Genomic DNA, 22,293 nt, shown 5'->3' on the forward strand with positions numbered 1-22,293 from the left:
CATCACCCATCAATGCTTAAACGGAACCTCACCGGATTATCTGAAGGACCTTCTCATTCCACATTCATCCACCAGATCTCTACGATCACAAGACTGCAACCTCCTCCACCTTCCTCGATCCAGATTAAGGACCATGGGAGATCGGGCATTCTCTGTGGCAGCCCCCCGTCTCTGGAACTCTCTCCCGGTCTATCTGAGAGCTCCGCAACCACTGGGCGACTTCAAAAGAGGCTTAAAGACTTTTCTTTTTAAGCAAGCCTATTCTGCCGCCACATGATTTTTATGATGTTGATTTTATCCCTGATTTTAGTTGTACTTTGTAGCACTTTGAGATTTTTGCTAATGAAAAGTGCGTTACAAATTTGATTTATTATTATTATTATTATTATTATTATTATGGGAGTGCCCCAGTAGTCATTGTGGGCATGCTGGATGCGCTCTGGTGGTCCCTTGTCCCCTTCTCTCCAACTCTGCTTGGCTGGGATGGGATCGTGGAGGGATTCTTTGGCATTTGACTCCACAGTTTCCTCTTTGTAATCTATGACAGACCATGACATTGTGTCGCTGTGCCCAGCCTGCTGACTGAGCATAAATCACTTTACATGTAGAATAGTAGCAGAGCTCTTTGTGTGCCACTGGCTTTGTGCTTCCACCTGTGTCAGGGTGACACTTTCCATTTATTACTGCCCCAGAGGACAAACAACCAGATGATACATTCTCTCTGAGACTCACCGTCTTCCTCTGTTGCTCCCCAGCCAGAGATCCAGCACACGGCGCCTGCTGTGAATTCCTCCCCATGGTTGGGCAGGCAGATGGGCTCCACATACCCTACACAGGAGAACATTAAACTGCATCTCCCTGACTACATCAAACCATCGCTTCTTCATTCGGCTGCTGAGGGATTAAACCCAAACCTGCTGTCAGACGATCCCAACACCGTTCAGACTGAGAAGCTTTACACAAACCCTTCTTGCATAAAGCTTGATGGGGAGTCACAGCACTTTTTAAACCTTTAAGCACTAAAAGTAGCACAAACAAATACAGATAGTACACAGGAACCAAATCTAAATGTTGTAGATATGGATGTGGTGGTCTGACATGTTGGGGGGGAGTACAGGACTCTGGTGAGGAACTTCTTTGTCTGGTGCCACACAAACAACCTGCAGCTCAACAGCTCCAAGACCAAGGAACTGGTCATAGACTTTGGGACGACACCAGTTCTGATTGAAGGAGAGGAGGTGGAGGTGGTGAAGGCCTACAAACACCTCGGGCTGAGGTGGTAAAGGCCTACAAACACCTCGGGCTGTGGTGGTAAAGGCCTACAAACACCTCGGGCTGTGGTGGTGAAGGCCTACAAACACCTCGGGCTGAGGTGGTGAAGGCCTACAAACACCTCGGGCTGAGGTGGTAAAGGCCTACAAACACCTCGGGCTGTGGTGGTGAAGGCCTACAAACACCTCGGGCTGAGGTGGTGAAGGCCTACAAACACCTCGGGCTGAGGTGGTGAAGGCCTACAAACACCTCGGGCTGTGGCTGGACAACAAGCTGACGCCGTGAGTCAACTATAAATCCAGCTTAATCCAGCTGTTCCTTTCTCAAAGATGAACATCATTGTTCCCACATTACTTTGTTAGCTGAAGTGTTCCGTTCTGTAACTCAGACAACTGATACATAGTTATATAGTTTTATAATGATATAACACCACTGCCAGCAGGCTTTGTGAAACTCTGTATCAAATATTCTTCTGTTACAAACGTTGGTTGGAACAACGACGTAAGCACCCGGTCTAATAGCTTCCTCCTCATGAAAATTTGAACTTGACGAAGGAAAGTCATTTTACTGGCAATACACCCTCAATGTAAACCAGACCGACACCTAAAAAAGAGATGAGTTGCTTCCCTAGAGCTTTTTCAAGAACTTTCCACATAAATGGGAGTTTGGAAATAGGTCTGTACTTTTTGGGCTGGGAGGAGTCCAAATGACACTTTTTCAATAACGGTTCAACAACAGCATGTTTATGTGAGCGGGGGACCACACCTGATAGGAGTGAAGCGTTCCATATATCCAAAGTCCAGGGGCCAAAACAGTCAAACATCTTTTTAAACAACACAGTAGGGAGTACATCTTGATGAAGGAAAGTCATTTTACTGGCAATACACCCTCAATGTAAAGGTACATTTCCAGTTTATAGGTTATAAACACGTGGACAAGCTGATAAATGAGCAACCATGTGTATGTGGAGGGTCCAAAGAAGAAACTCTTAGAGACCTGGATCCACATAAACCTGAGGACTGAACTGGTCCCCACAAGAAAGATGGACTTAGTCAGCCTTTTTCTAATTGTTCTTGTACATATGTGTATAAAAAACACTGGAAAGGAATTAAGTTCTTCATTCGAATGTATCACTATTTTTTCATCTATCAGAGCTAACAGATCATTCACTAAGACTTTATGCTTTCCAAATGAAAACAGAATGTAAAAAACAGACTTCTAAAATGCAGCTGAACAAATGCACAGAAAGCAGGATGTTATGATGAGGAAAGTTCAGCAAGGTATTCAATAAGTGCACTGACCGTTAAAAACAAGTGGCCTGGCTAGTCTCATCAGTGCGATGTCGTAGTCGAGCCCTTTGGGCCGGTAGCGAGCATGGTATACGATGCTCTGCACAGCCAGAGACTGGGCCCCGTGGATCAGCTGCTCTGTCAGCCCCACATGGACTGTCCACAGGGAGGAATTTTCAAATCTGCCCTCAGACAACAGGACAAAATCCAGTTCAAAATAATACTTACAGAATACAGAGTTTTACTTTACTAATCCCTTAAGTGAAATTACATTGTTGCATTATAATAAATTATTAATGATCAATATAAAACAAACCCTACCCCTACTATAATATAATATCTCTCTGGGTACTCTGGCTTCCTCCCACTGTCCAAAAACATGCATGTTAGGTTAACTGGTGACTCTAATATTGTCCTTAGGAGTGAGTGTGTGTGTGTGTGGTTGTGTGTCTGGTGTGTCTCTGTGTGGCCCTGCGATGGACTGGCGACCTGTCCAGGGTGAACCCCGCCTAAACGTTTGTGCGATCAATCTCTGAATTTACTCAACTGTAAGTAAATATACTCTAATATTACTACTGCATTTGTTCAATAGGATTCAAATACGGACTTTGACTTGGCCAATCCATCAGTTCCAGAACTCCAGATTTCTTCTTCTTCTTGGTCAAGATAAGATGAGATCAGATTTATTGTCATGCTTATACAAATAGTCTCTGCACAGCTTCGTATCACTGTCTTTGGTACATAAACCAACGACAAATCAGATTCAGTCCAGAGGGAATTCCATGATTCACTATGTTGTGGTAGATGTTGTTATTCATGATATCGTCTTATTTTCACTAATTTGCCCACGCCATTTAGAGTCTTTATCGTGTGCCACCCAGCGTAATCATTTAATTTGAATTTCCAATCTTAGTTTGCAACATTCCCTGAACCAAATTCTTAACGGTGTTTTTGTCCAGCAATTTAATGTTTCTTTTTGCAGTGAATACAAACTTCTATCCCCAAGTAATGTCTGAAGGGGTATATCCAATGGAATCAGATCTCATTTTTTCCATTTAGCACTGTAATCTATATCTAATCCTAGGTTTTAGGCCTTTCCATATGAACCCAGCGGACATTCTTTTCCACTCCATAAATGGTTTTGGTGGTATTTTTACGGGTAATGATTGAAGCAGGAAAAGTAATCGTGGTAAAATATTCATTTTAATTATGTCTATAGGATTAAACAGGTCTATGGTAAGGTCCATCTGTCCATCTAAGATCCACTTTTATTTCTTTAGTAAGTAGTTTGTGGTGTAAACATTAGATAAATCCTTTGGAATTTTGATCCCCAGATACTTGATATTATCATTGTCCCAGCTGAAGTTATAACAGTTATGTATTTGTGTAGTTGGTCTATAATTAAATGGAATCAGTAGAGTTTTGTGTGTATTTAGTTTAAACCTGAGTAACGACCAAACAACGCATCACTTTAGGTAAACTCAAACTGTGCAAGAAAGCTTCTTCACAATCTTCTTTTTTCCTTTTTTCCAGCACAGTGAGGTCATCCCAAAGATGATCCTGACAAACATGATGTGCAGTTGATAAAGGCTCACTTCAGTTCTGGAGGCTCCCTCCTCCTTAACATGAGCTGCACAAACACCTGATCCTCCACTGCCCCCCCACACATCACCCATGATCACATGACCTGAGGCCTCACCCGTACACGCAGTGCGCGGCGGTGAGGATCCAGCTGGGCGTGATGATGGAGCCTCCACACAGGTGCTCGCTGCTGAAGTGGAGGCTGACCTGCCAGGGGAACTGGCCCGGCTGAGAGACGTTCCCCCCAACAACACGGGTGTTGTACTGAGGTCTGGAGCCACATTCTGAGGACAGACGGATGACTTTTACTTTCCTCACACTCTGAACACCACCCACTGCTGCAGGATTCTCTATAACCACGTCACATCTGATGCAGAAACAACAATAGAATAGAACCTGTGACTATTTTATCGTGTAATATTTGATCATTACTGTAATCGTGAGGAGAAACGAGTCAATGAGACAATATTTTATAAATGTTGGGCACATTACTTCGAACAAAAGTGAAGTTAAGGAACATTAGTCCCAACAGCCTTGTTCATACTGTGTAATGGAAGGTGAGGAAGATGGTCAATTACCTACAAATCCCAACTGCTTGGTTCCTCATTAAACATTATTTATGTTTTATCCACCTAGATCAGGATGTTCTTTTAGGGAATGGGTTTTTTTACGTTATCATTTATCCTCAGCTGGCAGCAGAGGCCTTCCATACATCCATCTCCAGCTGCTGCACCAACATGTGAATCTGGAGCTTCAGGAGACAGAATGTTCCTTGGGCTGAACTTAGTTTGTATGTGTCCTTGTTGTGTTTCTTTATGTGACTTTAATCACCTAACGAGTCATTGCTCTACTGAATGCTTCACAGTGAGCGAACGAATGGACAACCGAACACAGAAAGTTTTACTGGTCAGCTTTAAACCATTTAAAGTGGGCAATGACTCTTTTAGAAGACAGATTTTATATTACAGTCATTGATATGAATGTGCTGCTGGCCTTCCTCATAGATTCCACAGTAAGAACAGTGTTTGTGAACAATGCTTCCACTCATCAGGTTTCCTCAGCAGACAGTGGATACTTCTAAGTACCAAGAATAACTGTTAAATTGTGATAAACCTGATGACATCACTCATCATGCAACACACTCATGCACACTCACTGATCCATGTAAGCTTTGTAATTACATGAAACTCTTGTTTGCTTTGAACTGAAAGGATTTTTTCCTTAATTTTCATGAAGTGAAGTACTTCTGAGCAGTCAGTCAGCACGGTTAGGCTGGTTATGGTTATCTAACTGGACCAGCGTAACTCTGGTTAAGCATATACTCCCAAACACATCGTGAGTGTGCTGCTCCAGTTTACTTACAGCAGTCAGAGTGCTCTTTGTTTGGAGAATCAGGGACGAATTCTGCCCAAAGATCGAAGCTAACAGTAGTAGTAGTTAGGCTACCCTAACCCTAAAACTGAAACCTCTTGAATTCCATAGCAATGTAAGCAAAGCCCACACATAGAGGAGTTTACGTGGGTTAGGGTTTATTGCATCGGCTGGTTGTTTAGGAGTCATTATTTTCTCAGCCACGTCCGCAGTGGCGGTCCGACACTGATTTACGTCCCGGGCGAAACCCGGTGCTGGCGCCCCCAACCCCCCTACTGCTCACAGAGAGATGTTGCACTTCACTGTGCGTTGTGGTGGGAGCATCAGTGTAGTGTAGTGTTAGGTTAGCAGACTGACCTGTCATTATTTCCTTCTCCGTTTTCACCCGTTTGGTCCATCACCACCTGCAATACTGTGCTGGCTCATTCTGTCTTCTTCACTTTCCCATTAGTACTATTATTGATACCACGTTCGTCGCCCTCTGGTACGTAGAAACACCTCCAATATCAATAAAATACCAATTTTTTATTTTTTTTTTCACCCCCCCGCGATGCCGCCCCGGGCGCCTGCCCGGTCGGCCCGCCTCTAGGACCGCCCCTGCACGTCCGTCTGTGTTGCTTTGCATCACTTCATGCATAGTGTCTCTGATAAGCTTAATCCCAAAAAAAAGAATAATAAAAAGGAGTGCAAAGCACTGAAAAGCACAAACAAAAGGAACGCCCATCAGTAGACAATCCAACAAGTCTTCATCTGATCAGTGGTGGGGTAAATCATGCAGCTGACATGGAACAATTAAAAATGATGGTTTTCTTTTTAGCTTTGAGTCGTTCAGATGGTGAAAATGGTGGTCTTGGGTGGTCCCATTCAGATCAGCTGTTAGCTTATCTCCCTGATTAAGTGATTGTGCTCTGACTGCTAACAACTGCAGTTCAGACTGACTACTCAGACATACTTTAAAAAGTTCCGTATTAACATTATGAGACACAGCTTGTTCCTAACTTGTGATTGTGTCCAGTATCTTTGGTGTTTGGAGGCAGAATGACACACACCACGCCATGCAAGAACATCTGCACACATGCGCTTTCTGGCCTTATTTTAAACTGATGGAGAACAGATAAGAGATGACTTTGGCTACGTTCACACTGCAGGCAAAAGTGTCCCAAATTGGACTTTTTTGCCCATTTGTGAGCCATATCTGATTTATTTTACCACAGTCTGAACAGCCCAAATCAGATCCAGGACACTTTCATCTGTCGTCCTAAATCTGATGCACATCTAATGTTTTCAAAGCAACCTCAGTCTGAACGCTCATTTCATCCAACTTTTACATCAGTGTGGTGAGACAGACGTCACAATTCTGTGGCGGAGGAGGCGGGGCACGGCAAAATCCAAAGTAAACAATGGATGAAACAAGCATGGCAGGAAAGAAAGTGAGCTTTTACATTCAATTCAAATCCTTCAGAATTGCTACACACACTCTGACATGTGTCGCATCCATCTTTAGTTCTGTGAACGCAGCACTCTGCGTGTGACGTCACATCCTCTTCAACACGGTTCCCGCCGGAGTCTGATGGCGGTTGCATTTGAATTATAATGTGAATAACAACAAATAAATCGGATCTCAGCAAAAAATGGGACTTGGAGTGTGAACGTAGCCTTAGTTCTGCAGTGTTTCCTCACCAAGACATTTCAGAGTGGTCACCATCCCTGAGCTGCACTGACTCTTACTGTGGTAACACAGAAGGGGGGGGGGGCAGAATCAACTCAGCATACATGCACAAGCACCACAAATAATCAAGAGAAAACAGTGCAGAATGCTCCCATGGACAAGATTCCTTCTTAGTTTGGCTCAGATCCTTCCAAAGAACACCTTCATTGAGTTCAGTTCAGATTTCTGTTGGAAAATACTTTTAAAGTATTTTACACCAGTAAAGTTTTAGCACTTGTCTTAGTCCAAACTAATGCGTGTAATACCAGTTTAGCACACACATTAAAGAGCTAATGTGGAATAAAACTGTGCGCACATTCTCCTGAACATCTCTGGTGTTCATGTGTTGTTGCCTGCTTTTAATCTGAAAGGGTGACAACACGTACGGTTTTAACCAAAGATCTCATCCTATATTCACATCAGTCTCAGTCCAGTGGAGATGCTCCTTCACCCATTTCAGACTACTTCTTTTTATGGGGTGGAAAAATGCTTTCTTTCTAGAAACTTTGCCATCAAGCTGCTTCCAGGAACCATCTCCAGTTGATGCAGACATGCTGAGCAGCAGTTATCCATCCAGCAGACAGACGAGTCACACACATACCCGACAGGTCAACAGCCAAGAGGAAAACTGACGTTAGGTTCTCTATAATCCACTTCATATTATGTGCCTTAAATAATAAAATCCTATAAAAAAGAGAGTACGCCCTCTTGGAAATGTGTTTACATGTTAGGACACAGTAAACATTCCTTTCTGCCTGCATGGGAACTGAGACGGTAAGTAAGAGCTACATAAGCTGCTAAAGCCAAGTTATTGCTGGTTCTGCAGAGTAGCTGCTCATGTTGATCACGCAACAATTAAAGAGAAAGTCACAGCTTTTCAGTGAATAACAGATCAACAAACACACATTAGTAAACAGTGCTGTCAGATTTCAGTGCATCATCTCATAAAATCCACTTTAGGATCATTAGTGCTGCAGCCTACTGGGGTGGAGGAGCAGGTCTGCAAACATCGACCATGAAGTCGGAGCTAAACACTGTACAAAGGTAAAGTTTACCTTAGGTTTGAAAAAAGACGAGGATTGCTTTGTTATTGCCAGACATGCATGATAAAGATTTCTTAACAGAATTCAGATTTGTTCAAATGTTCATTTGAGGTGTTTAAATGCTTAAAAGGTTACAAAAAGAGGTTTTTGCTAATTATCAGTGATGGAAGGAACCCTGGTGTTCAGGGTAGATGAGGTGTCAGAGTGCACTGCAGGGAAGGGATGCAGAATGAGCTCCTTTTGAATTTCACCTTCTGATATTAGCTTGATCCTCCTTGTTTCAAAAGTATAGCCAAACTAGTGTGAGAGATCAGGGGTCAGCAACCTTCAACGCTCAAAGAGCCATTTGGACCCGGTTTTCACGGAAAAGAAAACACTGGGAGCCATCTAAAAGGAAGATGCTGTTTTTTTACCTTTACGCTTTGCAAAAACAACTATAATATGTTGGTCAGGAAATCCATGAAGTGCTTCAGAGAAAATTTAATTTAATTTATGGAATAAACACATTTTGAACATTTTGAACTAAAAAAAAAAAAAAAAAAAAAAAAACACGTCGAGTTGAAGGTCTCTTTCTCACCACAAATTCATACGGTGAGCCACTCTGGTCAGAGTTAAATGCAAATGAATCTGCTCAGGCATCATTAAATGTTCTATTTTCTTCAGATATTTTTATCTTCTTACATTTCTCCATACTTGGGGTTGAAAGTCTCCATAAATGCACAGCGTTTTGGCGAGCATATACCGGATTTCGGCAAGTGTGACGCATATTTTGAGCGACGAAAAATAATGAAAATAATGAATATAATTTTATTTTAATATTTCATGATCACAATAATCTTTCAATTTAGAAAAAAAAAACGAACTAACACATCCGAAGCCACACGGAGCCGCAGGTTGCCGACCTCTGATGGAGTCAGTACTTATTCAGATTCTGGTGGTGTTGCTCACCTGTGGGTGGCAGCGTTCTGGAGCTTAACGACCTCTGACTGACTCAGGTTGAAAGAAAGCAGGCTGGTCTGAAGGTCCTGTTCAACCGAGGTCAGAGGGACGAAAAAGGACTCCACATACCTGACAGACAACAAGAAATCAGTCCTTAAAACAGATTGATGAGACTGAACACTTTCCATCAGAAAAACACATTACAACTGGTCTCCATGTAAAAACAGTTTTTTTCTATTATGTGGCATAAATGTAGAATACAGCTTTATTGATATGTTTAGGTTGTCATTTGATGTTGGGACTCCACAGGGACTTCATCTTAGGTTCTGGAGGAGATCAGAAGCCACTGGCACAGAGCTGGAACAGTTATAGGCATTAAGGTACAGAGGGAGTATGGTGAGAGTCGTGTTACATACTTTATGGAAATATAGCTTCACAGGGACTTCCTGCATCACTTTACCTCTTTACCCAGCTTTAGAACGGTTCAGGCCGAGCGATAAGAGGCAAAGCAGGGGGATGGCAGTGTTTGTGAAGGAAGCCCCCAGACAGCTTCTTGTTTGTTTTGATGTTACACCATCAGCTGATGAAGCAGCAGCAGCATGTGGAACCATCACCAACATTTACAACCATGTCAGTCACTAAAACAGCCCTTTTCACACAGGAATTACACCTTAGCAAGTAAGGCAAGGCAATTTTATTCATAGAACACAATTCATACAAAAGGCAATTCAAAGTGCTTCACAGCTACATAAAATCACAAGAAGGCAATAAAATCATTAAAAAGAAATAAAAAATAAAATAAATTAAAAAAAATTTAAAATTTAATTTTTTTTTTAAAAACCCATTAAAATAATCATTAATTAATTAAAAAGTGAAGAGTGCAGATAAAATCTTTCAGGTGTCATATGCACAGCTAAACAGCACTGTTTTCAGCCTGGATTTAAACATTGTCAGAGTTGAGGCCTGTCTCACATCTTCTGGAAGGCTGTTCCAGATTTTAGGAGCATAAAACTGAAACGCAGCCTCACCTTGTTTAGTCCTGACTCTGGGCACCAGCAGGAGACCCCTCCCTGAGCTTCTCAGAGCCTGAGTTGGTTCATATGGCTCTAACATGTCAGAGATGTACTTTGGCGCTTGACCGTGAAGAGACTTGTACACCAGCAGAGCTGTTTTAAAGTCTATTCTCTGAGCGACAGGAAGCCAGTGCAGAGACCTGAGCACTGGACTAATATGGTCGTATTTCCTGGTTCTAGTCAGGACTCGAGCAGCAGCGTTCTGGATGTACTGCAGCTGTCTTACAGCCCGTTTAGAGCCCAGTGAGCATCTCACTGGTGGGATGCTGACCAGAGGCAGGTCAGCATCCCACCAGTGAGAACATTTTCATGATACAATTAAGATACATATATACTTCCAGCAGTGTTGTACTTCCAGCTGTGTTGTACTTCCAGCTGTATTATACTTCCAGCTGTGTTTTACTTCCAGCTGTGTTGTACTTCCAGCGGTGTTGTACTTCCAGCTGTGTTGTACTTCCAGCTGTGTTGTACTTTCAGCTGTTTTTTACTTCCAGCTGTGTTGTACTTCCAGCAGTGTTGTACTTCCAGCTGTGTTGTACTTCCAGCAGTGTTATACTTCCAGCTGTGTTGTACTTCCAGCTGTGTTGTACTTCCAGCTGTGTTTTACTTCCAGCTGTGTTATACTTCCAGCTGTGTTGTACTTCCAGCTGTGTTGTACTTCCAGCTGTGTTATACTTCCAGCTGTGTTGTACTTCCAGCTGTGTTATACTTCCAGCTGTGTTGTACTTCCAGCTGTGTTGTACTTCCAGCTGTGTTGTACTTCCAGCAGTGTTGTACTTCCAGCTGTGTTGTACTTCCAGCTGTGTTGTACTTCCAGCTGTTTTGTACTTCCAGATGTGTTGTACTTCCAGCAGTGTTGTACTTCCAGCTGTGTTGTACTTCCAGCAGTGTTGTACTTCCAGCTGTGTTATACTTCCAGCTGTTTTGTACTTCCAGCTGTGTTTTACTTCCAGCTGTGTTGTACTTCCAGCAGTGTTGTACTTCCAGCTGTGTTGTACTTCCAGCAGTGTTGTACTTCCAGCAGTGTTGTACTTCCAGCTGTGTTGTACTTCCAGCTGTGTTGTACTTCCAGCAGTGTTGTACTTCCAGCTGTGTTGTACTTCCAGCAGTGTTGTACTTCCAGCTGTGTTGTACTTCCCGCTGTGTTTTACTTCCAGCTGTGTTGTACTTCCAGCTGTGTTATACTTCCAGCTGTGTTGTACTTCCAGCTGTGTTGTACTTCCAGGTGTGTTGTACTTCCAGCTGTGTTATACTTCCAGCTGTGTTTTACTTCCAGCTGTGTTATACTTCCAGCTGTGTTGCACTTCCAGCTGTGTTGCACATCCAGCTGTGTTTTACTTCCAGCTGTGTTGTACTTCCAGCAGTGTTGTACTTCCAGCTGTGTTGTACTTCCAGCTGTGTTGTACTTCCAGCTGTGTTATACTTCCAGCTGTGTTGTACTTCCAGCTGTGTTGTACTTCCAGCGGTGTTGTACTTCCAGCTGTGTTATACTTCCAGCTGTGTTGTACTTCCAGCTGTGTTGTACTTTCAGCTGTGTTTTACTTCCAGCTGTGTTGTACTTCCAGCAGTGTTGTACTTCCAGCTGTGTTTTACTTCCAGCTGTGTTGTACTTCCAGCAGTGTTGTACCTCCAGCTGTGTTGTACTTCCAGCTGTGTTGTACTTCCAGCAGTGTTGTACTTCCAGCTGTGTTGTACTTCCAGCAGTGTTGTACTTCCAGCTGTGTTGTACTTCCAGCTGTGTTTTACTTCCAGCTGTGTTGTACTTCCAGCAGTGTTGTACTTCCAGCAGTGTTGTACTTCCAGCTGTGTTGTACTTCCCGCTGTGTTTTACTTCCAGCTGTGTTATACTTCCAGCTGTGTTGTACTTCCAGCTGTGTTGTACTTCCAGCTGTGTTGTACTTCCAGCTGTGTTATACTTCCAGCTGTGTTATACTTCCAGCTGTGTTTTACTTCCAGCTGTGTTATACTTCCAGATGTGTTGTACTTCCAGCTGTGTTGCACATCCAGCTGTGTTTTACTTCCAGCTGTGTTGTACTTCCAGCAGTGTTGTACTTCCAGCTGTGTTGTACTTCCAGCTGTGTTGTACTTCCAGCTGTTTTGTACTTCCAGATGTGTTGTACTTCCAGCAGTGATGTACTTCCAGCTGTGTTGTACTTCCAGCTGTGTTGTACTTCCAGCTGTGTTGTACTTCCAGCTGTGTTATACTTCCAGCTGTGTTGTACTTCCAGCTGTGTTATACTTCCAGCTGTGTTTTACTTCCAGATGTGTTATACTTCCAGATGTGTTGTACTTCCAGCTGTGTTGCACATCCAGCTGTGTTTTACTTCCAGCTGTGTTGTACTTCCAGCAGTGTTGTACTTCCAGCTGTGTTGTACTTCCAGCTGTGTTGTACTTCCAGCTGTGTTATACTTCCAGCTGTGTTGTACTTCCAGCTGTGTTGTACTTCCAGCTGTGTTGTACTTCCAGCTGTGTTGTACTTCCAGCTGTGTTGTACTTTCAGCTGTGTTTTACTTCCAGCTGTGTTGTACTTCCAGCAGTGTTGTACTTCCAGCTGTGTTTTACTTCCAGCTGTGTTTTACTTCCAGCTGTGTTGTACTTCCAGCAGTGTTGTACCTCCAGCTGTGTTGTACTTCCAGCTGTGTTGTACTTCCAGCAGTGTTGTACTTCTAGCAGTGTTGTACTTCCAGCTGTGTTGTACTTCCAGCTGTTTTGTACTTCCAGCTGTGTTGTACTTCCAGCAGTGTTGTACTTCCAGCTGTGTTGTACTTCCAGCTGTGTTGTACTTCCAGCTGTGTTGTACTTCCAGCTGTGTTGTACTTCCAGCTGTGTTGTACTTCCAGCTGCGTTATACTTCCAGCTGCGTTGTACTTCCAGCTGCGTTGTACTTCCAGCTGTGTTGTACTTCCAGCTGCGTTATACTTCCAGCTGCGTTGTACTTCCAGCTGCGTTGTACTTCCAGCTGTGTGGTACTTCCAGCAGTGTTGTACTTCCAGCAGTGTTGTACTTCCAGCTGTGTTGTACTTCCAGCTGTTTTGTACTTCCAGATGTGTTGTACTTCCAGCAGTGATGTACTTCCAGCAGTGTTGTACTTCCAGCTGTGTTGTACTTCCAGCAGTGTTGTACTTCCAGCTGTTTTGTACTTCCAGCTGTGTTTTACTTCCAGCTGTGTTGTACTTCCAGCAGTGTTGTACTTCCAGCAGTGTTGTACTTCCAGCTGTGTTATACTTCCAGCTGTGTTGTACTTCCAGCTGTGTTGTACTTCCAGCTGTGTTGTACTTCCAGCGGTGTTGTACTTCCAGCTGTGTTATACTTCCAGCTGTGTTGTACTTCCAGCTGTGTTATACTTCCAGCTGTGTTGTACTTCCAGCTGTGTTATACTTCCAGCTGTGTTGTACTTCCAGCAGTGTTGTACTTCCAGCAGTGTTGTACTTCCAGCAGTGTTGTACTTCCAGCTGTGTTATACTTCCAGCTGTGTTATACTTCCAGCTGTGTTGTACTTCCAGCTGTGTTATACTTCCAGCTGTGTTGTACTTCCAGCAGTGTTGTACTTCCAGCAGTGTTGTACTTCCAGCAGTGTTGTACTTCCAGCTGTGTTGTACTTCCAGCTGTTTTGTACTTCCAGATGTGTTGTACTTCCAGCAGTGTTGTACTTCCAGCAGTGTTGTACTTCCAGCTGTGTTGTACTTCCAGCTGTGTTATACTTCCAGCAGTGTTGTACTTCCAGCTGTGTTGTACTTCCAGCTGTGTTATACTTCCAGCTGTGTTTTACTTCCAGCTGTGTTATACTTCCAGCTGTGTTGTACTTCCAGCAGTGTTGTACTTCCAGCTGTGTTGTACTTCCAGCTGTGTTGTACTTCCAGCTGTGTTTTACTTCCAGCTGTGTTATACTTCCAGCAGTGTTATACTTCCAGCTGTGTTGTACTTCCAGCTGTGTTATACTTCCAGCTGTGTTGTACTTCCAGCTGTGTTTTACTTCCAGCTGTGTTGCACTTCCAGCAGTGTTGCACTTCCAGCAGTGTTGTACTTCCAGCTGTGTTGTACTTCCAGCGGTGTTGTACTTCCAGCTGTGTTGTACTTCCAGCAGTGTTGTACTTCCAGCTGTGTTATACTTCCAGCTGTGTTGTACTTCCAGCTGTGTTGTACTTCCAGCTGTGTTGTACTTCCAGCGGTGTTGTACTTCCAGCTGTGTTATACTTCCAGCTGTGTTGTACTTCCAGCTGTGTTATACTTCCAGCTGTGTTGTACTTCCAGCTGTGTTATACTTCCAGCTGTGTTGTACTTCCAGCAGTGTTGTACTTCCAGCAGTGTTGTACTTCCAGCAGTGTTGTACTTCCAGCTGTGTTGTACTTCCAGCTGTTTTGTACTTCCAGATGTGTTGTACTTCCAGCAGTGTTGTACTTCCAGCAGTGTTGTACTTCCAGCTGTGTTGTACTTCCAGATGTGTTGTACTTCCAGCAGTGTTGTACTTCCAGCAGTGTTGTACTTCCAGCTGTGTTGTACTTCCAGCAGTGTTGTACTTCCAGCTGTGTTATACTTCCAGCTGTGTTTTACTTCCAGCTGTGTTGTATTTCCAGCAGTGTTGTACTTCCAGCTGTGTTGTACTTCCAGCTGAGTTTTACTTCCAGCTGTGTTATACTTCCAGCAGTGTTGTACTTCCAGCTGTGTTGTACTTCCAGCTGTGTTATACTTCCAGCTGTGTTTTACTTCCAGCTGTGTTATACTTCCAGCTGTGTTGTACTTCCAGCAGTGTTGTACTTCCAGCTGTGTTGTACTTCCAGCTGTGTTTTACTTCCAGCTGTGTTATACTTCCAGCAGTGTTATACTTCCAGCTGTGTTGTACTTCCAGCTGTGTTATACTTCCAGCTGTGTTGTACTTCCAGCTGTGTTTTACTTCCAGCTGTGTTGCACTTCCAGCAGTGTTGCACTTCCAGCTGTGTTGTACTTCCAGCTGTGTTGTACTTCCAGCGGTGTTGTACTTCCAGCTGTGTTGTACTTCCAGCAGTGTTGTACTTCCAGCTGTGTTATACTTCCAGCTGTGTTGTACTTCCAGCTGTGTTGTACTTCCAGCTGTGTTGTACTTCCAGCGGTGTTGTACTTCCAGCTGTGTTATACTTCCAGCTGTGTTGTACTTCCAGCTGTGTTATACTTCCAGCTGTGTTGTACTTCCAGCTGTGTTATACTTCCAGCTGTGTTGTACTTCCAGCAGTGTTGTACTTCCAGCAGTGTTGTACTTCCAGCAGTGTTGTACTTCCAGCTGTGTTGTACTTCCAGCTGTTTTGTACTTCCAGATGTGTTGTACTTCCAGCAGTGTTGTACTTCCAGCAGTGTTGTACTTCCAGCTGTGTTGTACTTCCAGCTGTTTTGTACTTCCAGATGTGTTGTACTTCCAGCAGTGTTGTACTTCCAGCAGTGTTGTACTTCCAGCTGTGTTGTACTTCCAGCAGTGTTGTACTTCCAGCTGTGTTATACTTCCAGCTGTGTTTTACTTCCAGCTGTGTTGTATTTCCAGCAGTGTTGTACTTCCAGCTGTGTTGTACTTCCAGCTGAGTTTTACTTCCAGCTGTGTTATACTTCCAGCAGTGTTGTACTTCCAGCTGTGTTGTACTTCCAGCTGTGTTATACTTCCAGCTGTGTTTTACTTCCAGCTGTGTTATACTTCCAGCTGTGTTGTACTTCCAGCAGTGTTGTACTTCCAGCTGTGTTGTACTTCCAGCTGTGTTGTACTTCCAGCTGTGTTTTACTTCCAGCTGTGTTATACTTCCAGCAGTGTTATACTTCCAGCTGTGTTGTACTTCCAGCTGTGTTATACTTCCAGCTGTGTTGTACTTCCAGCTGTGTTTTACTTCCAGCTGTGTTGCACTTCCAGCAGTGTTGCACTTCCAGCTGTGTTGTACTTCCAGCTGTGTTGTACTTCCAGCGGTGTTGTACTTCCAGCTGTGTTATACTTCCAGCTGTGTTGTACTTCCAGCTGTGTTGTACTTTCAGCTGTTTTTTACTTCCAGCTGTGTTGTACTTCCAGCTGTGTTATACTTCCAGCTGTGTTGTACTTCCAGCTGTGTTGTACTTTCAGCTGTTTTTTACTTCCAGCTGTGTTGTACTTCCAGCAGTGTTGTACTTCCAGCTGTGTTGTACTTCCAGCTGTGTTTTACTTCCAGCTGTGTGTACTTCCAGCTGTGTTTTACTTCCAGCTGTGTTGTACTTCCAGCAGTGTTGTACTTCCAGCTGTGTTGTACTTCCAGCTGTGTTTTACTTCCAGCTGTGTGTACTTCCAGCTGTGTTTTACTTCCAGCTGTGTTGTACTTCCAGCTGTGTTTTACTTCCAACTGTTTTACTTCTAGCTGTGTTATACTTCCAGCTGTGTTGTACTTCCAGCTGTGTTTTACTTCCAGCTGTGTTGTACTTCCAGCTGTGTTATACTTCCAGCTGTGTTGTACTTCCAGCTGTGTTATACTTCCAGCTGTGTTTTACTTCCAGCTGTGTTGTACTTCCAGCTGTGTTATACTTCCAGCTGTGTTGTCTTACAGCTGTGTTGTACTTCCAGCTGTGTTTTACTTCCAGCTGTGTGGTACTTCCAGCTGTGTTTTACTTCCAGCTGTGTTTTACTTCCAGCTGTGTTGTACTTCCAGCTGTGTTTTACTTCCAGCTGTGTTATACTTCCAGCTGTGTTGTACTTCCAGCTGTGTTTTACTTCCAGCTGTGTTATACTTCCAGCTGTGTTATACTTCCAGCTGTGTTTTACTTCCAGCTGTGTTGTACTTCCAGCTGTGTTGTACTTCCAGCAGTGTGCATCTTCACTCTGCGCTGCTGCTGAAACTGTGACATCATCAGCTCAGCTGCTACCACGTTAAATTCACAACATCAGAATGCATTCATGGCGATGTCTCTGGAGATTTTTTGAACAGAACAGTTTTTCAACTGCTCCACCAGAGAAAATAAAATGTTGGATTATTCGATGCAAATAAATGCATACAGCTTCTCAGCCTGTCCTCCATGACAGACATCAGACCACACACCTTCACCTATACAACCATAGCAACCTGTGACCTCACACATTCTGAAGTGGTGGTCTGAGGATGCTGCAGTAACTCTGCAGGGATGCTTTGAAGCTACAGACTCTGTGAGTCACACAGAGACTACCAGTGTAATAACTGAGTGTGTGACAGACTACTCTAACTTCAGTGTGAGAGGATTATTCCCAAAGGGCTTATTATTCCCTCTGTGTGCTTCCCCACTAATAAGTCCTTGATCCCCAGTGGACTGAAGAAGCTGATAAACATGAAGGAGAAAGCCTTCAGGGAGGATGAATATCTGGCTTTTGTCTGGTAACTATGGTGGACGGCGCCTGGGTCAAAGTGCTGGATCAAGCTGGTCGACTGGTTGTTGACAGTCTTCTGGAGGACTGTGATATTCTATGTTTATAAGAAAAATGTAAACCAAATTCTGTCGATAATAACTTTTATGGCGTGGGAGAATCCACAACCGAGCTGGGTTAGGGTAATGTGTGACTCATAAGTAAATGTGATTAGGCCAGGTGCCATCCAGTTCAAACACAATGATAAGGAATTCATTCTTCTAAATATACACACACCTTATAAGAATTATCTGAATGAAGACAAATATTTGAATAGGGTTGCTTTCCCCAGTTCTTTTATTAAAAACAACGTTGCTTCCAGTGTTACTGGGGACATGGATGCAGATATTTTGGATGGAAACCCACCGTTTCTCATCACAATTGTTTCAGTTTAAGACGAGTTTTATTTTTTCTTGTAAATGTGTTTCTACCTATTGGCAGTAATACTTTCATTATCGAGGCCTGGCACGCTACCCAATGGCTGCATTATTGCAGTAGTACAGCAGATGCTTCAGTGTATTTTGAATGTGGAAGCAACAACAGATCATATAGGCCTACAAGTTGCAACGTCAATAAATGCTGATCATAGGCCTAGCATATGCTAAAGATAAAATTGGTGTTGATACAAAAAAAAGTGGAGTAGGATGCCATCTTACAAAGGATGGCATTTCATCTTATAATACTTATTCAGACCAATCTATTGGTGATATCAATTTGTCTATGGATGCTATGGAGTGTTACGGAGTTAACTGTAAAGATGAAAAGCACAGGCAGGAAATCCGCTCAATGTATGAGGATACTGTCTGTGTTGTGTATGAAGGCAGTTAACCTTTTCTTTTAAGTAAGAATAAATATGTAGTCAAGTCTCACGCTCGAGCTCGTGCAGCTCCTAAGGCACGGCCTATGGCGGGTAGACCTAGACAAGTGCCAGTGTTTGAGTATAAAAAAGTCCACAAATGCTATAAAACTATAAAAATGCTGTTTGTTTTATTTGTGAATATGAAGCAGCTTTAGGGCCAATTATATGGCTGAGAAGTAGCTAAATTATAATAATAAAATGTAAAATGTCTCTCTAACATGCACTATAGATGGGATCTCTGGATCAGACAACATTTATGTTTATGCATTTAGCAGACGCTTTTATCTAAAGCCACTTACAAATGAAAAAAATATATAACATTACGGCCAACGTCAAAGCTAACAATAAGCTACATAGAAGCAAACCACCAGTCAGACTGTCAGAGGTGACAGTGTAGAGAGAGTGCAGGCATAGAGGGAAGTACAGGGTCAGTGCAGGATAGGAGATGCTCTCTGAAGAGTTATCTTTATAAAGTTGAGTCAAACAGGGGTGTGTATTATATTATAATGCAAATTAATTGGGGCACTTGTCACTCAGCGGGTCTACATGATGAGATTAATTCCATTACAGCTATAGTTGGGTTCTGCTCCTTATTTGAGCAAGGGTAATTCTCCTTGGATATATGGCGGTGAATGAATGGGATCAGAGGCACAAAGCGTGTCATACCCCGGTATGATAGGTGGCGCTGTACCCATTCCAGCTGTTGCTAATAGAGCCACTTCCTGTTGACCTCTTCACCACCAACAACAACAACAAACTCAGGCATTGGAGAAAGATGGAGAACGCAGAGCCAGATGAAGCTACGTCCCTCTACATTTGCTCTGTGATGAGCTGCTTGTTGCACAAACTCGATGCCCAACGGAGCATTCTCCATCGCGTTGTTTGTTTCTTTCTGACGCCGACAACAACAGGAATATCGTCTCCTTTGACTTCCGGGTCACGACCCCGGGAAAACATCTGGAGCATGCGCAGAACGCAAAGTCTGATTCACCACGTGCTTCACCCGGTCCAATTTTTAGTCAAACTAAGGTGTATACATGAACTTAATAACTCAGTCTTATTTTAAATTAGCCATTAATCTGATTCTTTACAGTGCCATGTAACCCCAAGAATCGGAATTGGACTGGATCGGGTTACTCACAGTCGGATTAAGACCCCGAGATAACTCAGTTGATAGTCACACTAAACCTGCTTGTAGACAGTAAAGCAAAAATACAGTTTCACTCATTTAGAAGGATCTGAATTAGACTGGAAAGACAGTTTAATAAGGTAAAAGAAAGCCCTTCACAAAGTTAAAATTACTTATTATTCATCATTGATAGAAGAGAATAAGAGCAATCCAAGTTTTCTTTTCAGCGCTGTAGCTGATTGAGTCTGTTGAACCAAGTATTTCTTTAACTCTCCGCAGTGAGGACTTCATGTGCAAGTACAGAAGCTTTAGAAGTATCTTTAAAATCCGTGTGTATTTGTGTTTGGACTGTTAACAGCAACAACAGCTTAAAGGGATAGTTCGCCCCTTGACATGAAGTTGTATGACATCCCGTATTAGCAATATCATTTATTTTTGCGTCACATTATCGTTCTCCAGGAAAAAGTCAGACCTCACAATCGCTTGGCCCTATTTTCTCTTCCTTCGTATCACTGCGTGCTGCCGCCTGCCGACAGCCGCGCCTGTTACGGTGTTTACTGCTCGGATGCAGGGGACTGCTCGTTCTGCACAGCAGGCAGTGATACGAAGGGAGAGAAAATAGCGCCAAGCGGATGTGAGGTCTGACTTTTTCCTGGAGAACGATTTTGTGATGCAAATGTATTACTCTGTTGAACGCATATCGTTTTGAGAAGCAAAACGCTTTATTTTTTAAACCCCAGCCAACTAGCCGGACTACCTTCATCAACACCAAAAAGAGGCCGGAACTCTGCTCACAGGACGCAGCAGGGGGTAAGAAGATGTTCAGAAATGATGTTGCTAATATGGGATGTCATACAGCTTCATGTCAAAAGAGGCGAACTATCCCTTTAATCTAAACCATTAACATTTAATAAACAGACTGTTTGTAAGGTAGTCAATAATCTAGTTGGTTGAGGAGGCATCCACCTGTATTTGCTGGAGCTTCTAACATAACAGTACAGGCTGAATTGTATTTGTCAGGCTCACTAAAGCAGGTAGATAACAATGGCTTCAACAGCAACCCCAGTATTATCAGCAAAGTGACATTATGGAGGTGTGGTGTGACCTTAAAGCTTGTGACCTTTTCCATTCTTGACCACAAAAGTTTTATGTTCTGCTGGATCTTGCTTTCTAGCTTTTTTATATAAAAAATAAATCTTGCTCGCTAATCTTTTTTTCTGATGTTTTTTAACAGTCCTCAATAACTCATCTCTGGATATATAGTTGGAGGTGAGGAGCTCTGACTGTTTTACTGTTAACTGTTTTTGGTATCTTTTACACAGAACAGATACAACTGGAGCAGTTGATAAACTGTTGACAAAAAAAATGAACTGAAAAAAATGACATTTGAGTGACAGCCCAAACCTGGAGTATCCCAGCTGCTTGCAGGCAGAGATGCCAAGCCAGTTGTTCCAGTCATCTGCGCAGACTGTGGTCCACTCTCCTTTTCTTTGGACCTGCAGGACAGAGCTCCTGCCACTCAGACGGACTGATGCACAGCCAGAGACATTCAGCGCAAAGGATGGGTCAAAAACAGAGGGAGAGTTTGTCAGTGTGTGTTTAGGAATCAAGATTAAAGGTTGTTCAAACCAAAGATGCTCGTAGCTAATCTCAATAGAATATTAAGTTCAATGAGATAAGGGCTGACCACCAACAGGAAGAGTGCTTAAGTGCCAAATCAACAGAAGTGACCCAGTAAGAGTGGAGTCCATCCCAGCTACCATCCGGCTGGGAGGCAGCCAGAGAGCCTGGAAACAACCCATGAATGTATTGGGAGAACATGCAAAGTCCACACAGGCAACTGTCAGGGTTAGGGTGATGAAGGTGTAGGTAGGACACGGATGCGGACTTAAAAAGAAAACTTGGTTTATTTCACAAAAAACAAGGTTCAAACTAAAAGCACGGCCGAGCTGGATTCAAAAAACATAACTGTGAACAAAACAAACAAAGAACTGGGCTGGGGGGTGTTCCTAGAAAGTAGCTAAAGAAAGCCAGGCTATAGCCGGAAAGCGTCGCTTGAACTAGCGCCATCTCCCATTTAAGCCTTAAGTCGTTCCTCAAAGATATTTTAGCTGCATCTCGGTGAGGCTAATCCAAGCGAGGCTTACATAGCCTAGCTTAGTACGAATGCACGAGGAACGTAAGAAGCCCTGACGAGTGGATGGTGGAAAAACGGAGATCTGTGTGAAAAGGAGAGCAAGACGAGCTGTTATTTTTTCGGCAGCTGAACAAATAATGCTGATGGAGCTGTATGAGGATTTTAAAAGTGTCATCACCAGAAATGGTAATACAGCTGCGATCAATAAAGCGAAGAAACGTCATGGCAAACAACTGCAGACAGACTAAATGCGTAAGTTCTGAAAGTTTCAATTGTTAGACATTTATTTTACCGTCCTCATGTATTTATGCTCTCCTCTTTGTGTTATAATGTGTTTACATAAAGCATGCTGAATTGTCTCTGTATGAGATGTACAGCACAAATATACTGGCCCTGCTCACTTTATTAATAACCCAATAATCGACACGCATCATCACACTTTGTGACTATATTATCCTGTGTGTGTGACCCACATATTAATTTTTCACTGTCACATCTCAACAGGAGCAATCTTAACAGCCAAAAGCGTACCTGGCAGCAG

The 22,293-nt window shown here is 43.1% G+C and overlaps 1 protein-coding gene across 3 annotated transcripts in view; it reads right to left on the reverse strand.

The window, feature by feature from the left end:
- Positions 1–22,293, reverse strand: part of tmprss3a (transmembrane serine protease 3a) — an 86,502-nt gene that overhangs the window by 37,888 nt on the left and 26,321 nt on the right. For all 3 annotated transcript variants that reach the window (XM_075478884.1, XM_075478885.1, XM_075478883.1), the window contains exons 6-11: positions 21,020–21,143; positions 9,213–9,332; positions 7,194–7,240; positions 4,261–4,426; positions 2,574–2,743; positions 733–828 (exon numbers count right to left, since the gene is read on the reverse strand). In XM_075478884.1, the coding sequence (XP_075334999.1) occupies positions 733–828; positions 2,574–2,743; positions 4,261–4,426; positions 7,194–7,240; positions 9,213–9,332; positions 21,020–21,143 (723 nt within the window). The remainder of the gene's footprint in view (positions 1–732; positions 829–2,573; positions 2,744–4,260; positions 4,427–7,193; positions 7,241–9,212; positions 9,333–21,019; positions 21,144–22,293) is intronic.

Source organism: Odontesthes bonariensis, chromosome 12, assembly GCF_027942865.1.
Source record: "Odontesthes bonariensis isolate fOdoBon6 chromosome 12, fOdoBon6.hap1, whole genome shotgun sequence".
Taxonomy (NCBI): Eukaryota; Metazoa; Chordata; class Actinopteri; order Atheriniformes; family Atherinopsidae; genus Odontesthes; species Odontesthes bonariensis.